This window comes from Triturus cristatus, chromosome 1_2, assembly GCF_964204655.1.
Source record: "Triturus cristatus chromosome 1_2, aTriCri1.1, whole genome shotgun sequence".
In the NCBI taxonomy this organism is placed as follows: domain Eukaryota; kingdom Metazoa; phylum Chordata; class Amphibia; order Caudata; family Salamandridae; genus Triturus; species Triturus cristatus.
The window spans coordinates 353155034-353160996 of NC_140580.1; the positions used below are offsets into that span (position 1 = coordinate 353155034).

Genomic DNA, 5963 nt, shown 5'->3' on the forward strand with positions numbered 1-5963 from the left:
GTTTTTGTGTCCCTATTCCTAGATGGCTGCGACACTATATCGCTGGGCCCACTGCCTATGACAAACTCTTCATGGTCAGTATATAATGTGCCTCCCACACTTCTGGCAGCTCTGTTCATCCTCACTGCCCCTCCTCCTCTGGTGCCAGAACTTAATGGTGTTTAAAGCTGGGTTCAGAGTAGCACAGAAAGGAGCAGGTATGTGTGAGACCTCCCAGATTGTGTCAAACACACTTTCTCTCTATCACATTATACACCTACAAGTCTAAGCCCGCCCTCTCTACAGAGTGAGTGAATCCATATTTCACATTTTGTCATAGAGATCTATTTACGTGACATGTCTCCCTCTTTCATTCTAGTGCCTAGAAGCACGCCTGCACATGCCGTCAGGTGTAATGTCCCAGGCAGCTCTGCCCCTAACAGAAGGACAGATTTTAAATATTGACTACAGAGTGCTCTGTTTAGACCCCATGGTAATCTGGACGCCAGTGATTACTCTCTAAAACTTTAGTTTATTATTCTTGTTTATAATTCCGACAGAAATAACACAATTGGCACACCTTTCGACAGTTCCTGTGCCAGCTGCAAAGTCACTGTTTCAGTTCGAATTGCGGTTAATAGAAATGGCTGACAGTGTCCCCACCCCTTGCAGTCCACGAGGGGAACATATTTATTCAGAGCAAAATTCAGCCTTCGAAAGGAAAACAGAGAACATTTCATTTTATTCAGATCTGCATCTTTATTTAATCGTGTTCACCGGTCAATAGGTTGCAACAGTGAATAATCACGTGACAGATACACAATGTCACAGAAATGTCACAGCTGAGACTAGAGGATAACACAAGACATTCTTACATCTAATAGAGTGAATGTCTTCGTCACAGGACCTAAATCCTGGGCTTCATTCTGTAACTGAATGAGTTCCCACTGATAATCACAGCCCTACAAATATTGTAGAAGACCCGGAAGGAGTACATACTCAGTCACTGAGATACAAATCCATGGCAGGGAGTTCACTACATAGAATCTCTTTATAAAAGAGAAACACTGCATTGTGTAACTCACACAAATAGCGCCAAGACTGCTTCTAAAATGAAGACTTGGCACTAACGATAGCTGTTTCTCCTTTTCATTCACCAACAATGAATGTTACACTTTGGAGAATACACAATATGTGTGCACATCGTCACATACACTTTGCAAGGATAATACACAAACCTCTCAAAGAAGAGAAACACACTTTACCTTCACAGAAGGCAGGGCTTTTAACTCATGAATTTCCAATTGAAAATACAGATATATCCTCACTAATAGTTAAAAGGCATTTAATGTGCCTCTTGGAGAATGTATAAAATACATCCCATTCAATTTTCAGAGACAATCCAGAATTTCTGAAAGTACAGAAACACTTTGTCTACACAGCACTTTATGACACATTTTCAATAGAAAATACTACATATCAAAATTGATACAAGGGAGGCCCGGAGCCCCTCATCACTCACTTCAGCCAATGAGTGATAATTACGTAATTTGTAACTTCATAGAAACACAGAAGGTAAACACACACTGCACGTGCACAAGGCTCTAATCCGAATCCCTCAGATTACAAGCACATCTATTATTCTCACAGACACATTTATCTGCAGAATCACACGGTGCACTATATCCATCCTTTCAGGATATTAACATATTTGTACGTCAATCAACTTCTTAAAATGAAGTAAAATTGGAAAATTCCAGAGCGCCGCTAGAACTCAGGAATGAAAATAACGTGTTCCAAAATATGCATCAAAATTCACAAAAGTAGGTCCTATTGTAGGCAAGAACTCTACATGACATATGAATTTCTTGTAAACAAACAGTTTAAAACATTCTGAAACTGAAGGCACATCCTATTAATTGCTTTAGTTCATTCTCTTCCTTAATGTATTATATTATAGATGCTTACACCTAGATCCAGTGCTCAACAAATCTATGTTCATACAATATATACTGTGAAATCAACACAGTATTCGTCCAGCGCTTACCCTAAACGGATATAAAATTCACACTGTCCATCCTCTAAGGATGTAATAGCTGCACTGCCCATCCTGTGGGGATATAAAATGCATACACTGCCCATCCTACAGGGATATAATATTCACACTGTCCATCGTGTGTGTGGATTATACATTAATACACTGTCCATCCTACATGGATATAATATTCACACTGTCCATCGTGTGTGTGGATTAAACATTCATACACTGTCCATCCTACATGGATATAATATTCACACTGTCCATCGAGGGTGTGGCATAAACATTCAAGCACTGTCCATCCTAAATGGATATAATTTTACTCATTGTCCATCCTGTAAGGATGTAATCGATCCACTGCCCACCCTGCTGTGTGGATATAATACTCACACGCTGTTTTATGAGGAAATAGCATTCTCACACTCTTCATCCTATGAGGATACAATAGTCACACATTGGCCATAACATAAAGATATCACATTCACACACTGTCCCTCCTGCAAGGGTATAATATACAGACTGTCTAGCCTATGAGGATGTAATATTCACACTGTCCCTTCTGTGGGGATGAATGTTCACTCAATGTCCATCCTGTGAGCATATAATATTCGCTTTGTCCATCATGTGAGGATATACAGTCACGTACTGTCCTCCTCAGCAGGATATAATATTCACATACTGTTCATCCTATGAGGATATACAGTCACTCTTCACTCCGCTCCTTGAAGTGCAGTAAACTCCCCCTGCACAGCGGGGGGCGGTGCTCCAGACACGAGAATGAATATTCTCCCTCAGAGGGGACCGAGGCCTCGAAAGAAGTCCGAAGAAAAGTCCAGGCCGCGGCCCCCGCATTACCAGGGTCTCCACGGGGCTCTGGGGCTGTCCTGTGCGGGCTCTTTAGTGCTGCTGGGACCGGACGGAGGCCGAGAAGGACACACCGCCAGAGAGTCCTGGAGGCACCTGGAGTAACCTTCACTGGAGGCCGCGGCTGCAGGGAGAGACGAGGGGTTAATATTTGTACATTTACACACCAGGGAGTAAACACACATAAACAAAATCAGTTCAAACTCTCTAGAATGCTTTCCTCTGGTTGCTGCAATTAGTTTACAGGTAGTTCTGATACTCTTAAAACACGGGTTTAAGTTAAATGGCGCTGGAAATTGACATATTTAAGTCATAATAGGCTTCCCCCGAGTACCATCTCGATGCGACTATTACCAGTTACGTCTCTGCACTATCTAACCCCAGCCACCCCCACACGCAGACAAACACAAAACTGCAGAGAACACACAATGAAGTTTTAACCCTTCAAAGTACTGCCTCTCACCTGGTGCCGGTGTCTGCACGCGCCGGGCCAGGTACGTCACGGCCATTTCCAGGATATCCGCTTTCTCTGCTTTGGGCGGAAGTTCATGTTCCTCAAACTCTCTCTGCAGTAACATCCTCAGCTGCTCGATGCTGCTGTTGATGCGATCTCTCCTCAGCTTCTCCACCGCTGGCTTCCTCAGCTGCAGAGACAAAATATGGATTTGTTATTGTATTGAAACAAACGTATAAAGGTGTCTAAAGTCGATAAAAGGTAATAGCAAAACTTATAGTTACTTCAGTGTGATAAACAGCTCAATTAAATAATGTTAATTTAGAACTAGGGTGATATTAAAAGATCAATAAATACAGCCACTGTTGATAAAATATATTGGAAGTTCATTTTAAACGTGTACTTTTTGTATATACGAAAAAACTAAATATGCTTTTTAAATATTAATGTCCAGACTCTGACCTTTCTAATGTGTCTCTCCTCATGCTCCTCTTCATATTTCCTCTCGGTCCTGAAAGGCGCCATCTTGCCCGGTGTGGGGTGAAGAGCGGGGTCTCTGCAGTGAACCCACAGTGAGCTGTATCTGAAGAGCTCTCTCCCTCCTGCCCTATTTATCCCCCTCCGCCTGCAGGGAAATGTGTGGGTCTGGGGCTGGAGAGAGGTTCCCACACTCAGCAGCCAATCAGAGAGCAGCAGGGAGTAGGTACAATAGAAGTGTGGCACATTACAAGATGGGAGGGGGCGGTACATCTGGGACCCGGACACAAAGTATCAGCGTGTGGGAAAGAGCTGCCCACTAGTGACTAAAGTGATATGAGCCCTGACATCTGCCAGGAGCTAAGCAGTGTCAATAGCATTAAATACGGGCGGGTGTGTCCGCAGCGCTGAAAAAGCATGAAAGAGCGGTCCCATAAGGGAACTCATTAATGCCCATCATTTTTTTTTTAGTTTAGTGAAAGTTTATTTCTATTCAATGTTATCGATGTGCACTATAGCAACCAGAGGGAATGCTTTTCTGTTTTGTAAAATATTTACCAACAATCATTCAGGTTTAGTCAAAGGAAACGAAACCCCGCTTTCAAAACTTGAATTTGACTCCCCCCGTGGCTGGAAAGGAAAGTTCAATGTTCAGCGCATTCTGAGCGTGAGGTAAAGTAAACCATGCGTCAGCCAATGACGTGGGTAACACCCGCATTGCAGCGGCACCTGCTTGGAGCTGTCCAGTGCTGAAAGCGCCCGCACTTGCCGCAGCACTAGATTCAGACAGGCAGGTAAAGCACTGCATTGATGTGGTGTATTTTTCGGGGATGTGGTGTAGCAGCTCATTGTCTGGTCCATGGCAGTCACCTCTTACATTGTTTGTGAAATAATGAGATTCATATTTTGTTGGTCTACCGACTGGGTTCCCCTCCCCACGTGCCTTGGTTATTTTGCTACAAAGCCTCACGTGCACCCCAGGTGTGATCCAAACGTGTAAACAAACACCTTTTTGTGTAATGTTTCCATTTCTTATTTGGGATTTAGAGATTTTCCGCACCAGTCGTCACTTTGCTAAAGTATCTGAAGACTGAACCATGGAACTGTGTTTTTTAAATTCCTGTTTTTTAAATTTTGGAGCCCTGGGGGTTTTTGTGGTTGCTTATACCCCAGTGTGACATTAAATAGCCCTAGTGCCAGCCCCTCCGGTAGTAATATCCTGTCCCAGTTCTCGGGTCCGGTCAGGACCAGCCATTGAGGCCTCACCTCTGCCACAGGCCGCTCCCCAGATGGCGGCTGCAGATTAACCCAGGGGAGGGTCGGATTCCCTGGAGCCGGAGGCCTCTGCTGTGACACGCTTCTATTGTACCCTCTGAAAGGGATGAATGGGCGTCAGTGTGGGAACCTCCGAGAGTCTCCGGCCCCAGAATCAGAATCACAGCCCTCCAGCAGACCACGGGTCCAGGATACATGTGAGGGGCGGGTGGTGGGGGCGCGGGGGCTTGGAGCCGAGAGAGGATCAACCTCTGCCCCACACCTCACCTGCCTCTTGCTGCAGGTGACTGCTGACAGAGCTCGAGAGGATGGGGGATAGAGAGGTGGTTACCTGCAACACACACGGAGGGTGGGTGGGAGTAGAGCCAAGACTCCCCTCAGGATAGAGCTCTACATAAATGGTGTTAACCCCTTAGCTGCTGGACACCCCCAGTGCCGAGTCTTTTTTTGTCTATTTGGGGTAGTTCACTCTTAGGGCTCCATAACTTTTTTTCCACATAAGGCATGCACACCAAATTTGCCCCATTTTCCCATCATCCTGGGGATTCTAAAGGTACTCAGGCTTTGGGGATTTCCATGGAAGGGACTGAGAAATTTGTCAGAATATGCAAAATGTTGTTTCTTGGGGGGTGGGGGAGTGCTGCAGAGGAAAGAGTTTGTTTATTTTCCTGGAAATGGCATCAGCAAAAGGTTTATGGTGCAAAAATCACCACCCTCCCAGCTTTCAGTAACAGGCAGACATGATTTAGAAAACCACATTTTTTAACACAGTTTCAGCATTTTACTGTGTGATAGCCCATTTTTCTACTATCCACCTCCTTCCGGTTTGTGGTGGAAATGAGCGTGAAACCCATGGTGGATCCTGGAAAGCCATAT

At 44.6% G+C, this 5963-nt stretch overlaps 1 protein-coding gene across 1 annotated transcript; it reads right to left on the reverse strand.

Annotated features, from left to right (window-relative positions):
- Positions 1 to 736: 736 nt before the first annotated feature.
- LOC146867326 (transcription factor HES-5-like) lies at positions 737 to 3923 on the reverse strand. Its single transcript, XM_085614926.1, has 3 exons — positions 3798 to 3923; positions 3345 to 3525; positions 737 to 3005 (listed from the first exon to the last, which is right to left on the reverse strand). Exons 1-3 carry the CDS (start codon positions 3858 to 3860, stop codon positions 2869 to 2871), a joined length of 381 nt encoding a protein of 126 aa, XP_085471052.1. The 5' UTR covers positions 3861 to 3923; the 3' UTR covers positions 737 to 2868.
- Positions 3924 to 5963: the final 2040 nt, after the last annotated feature.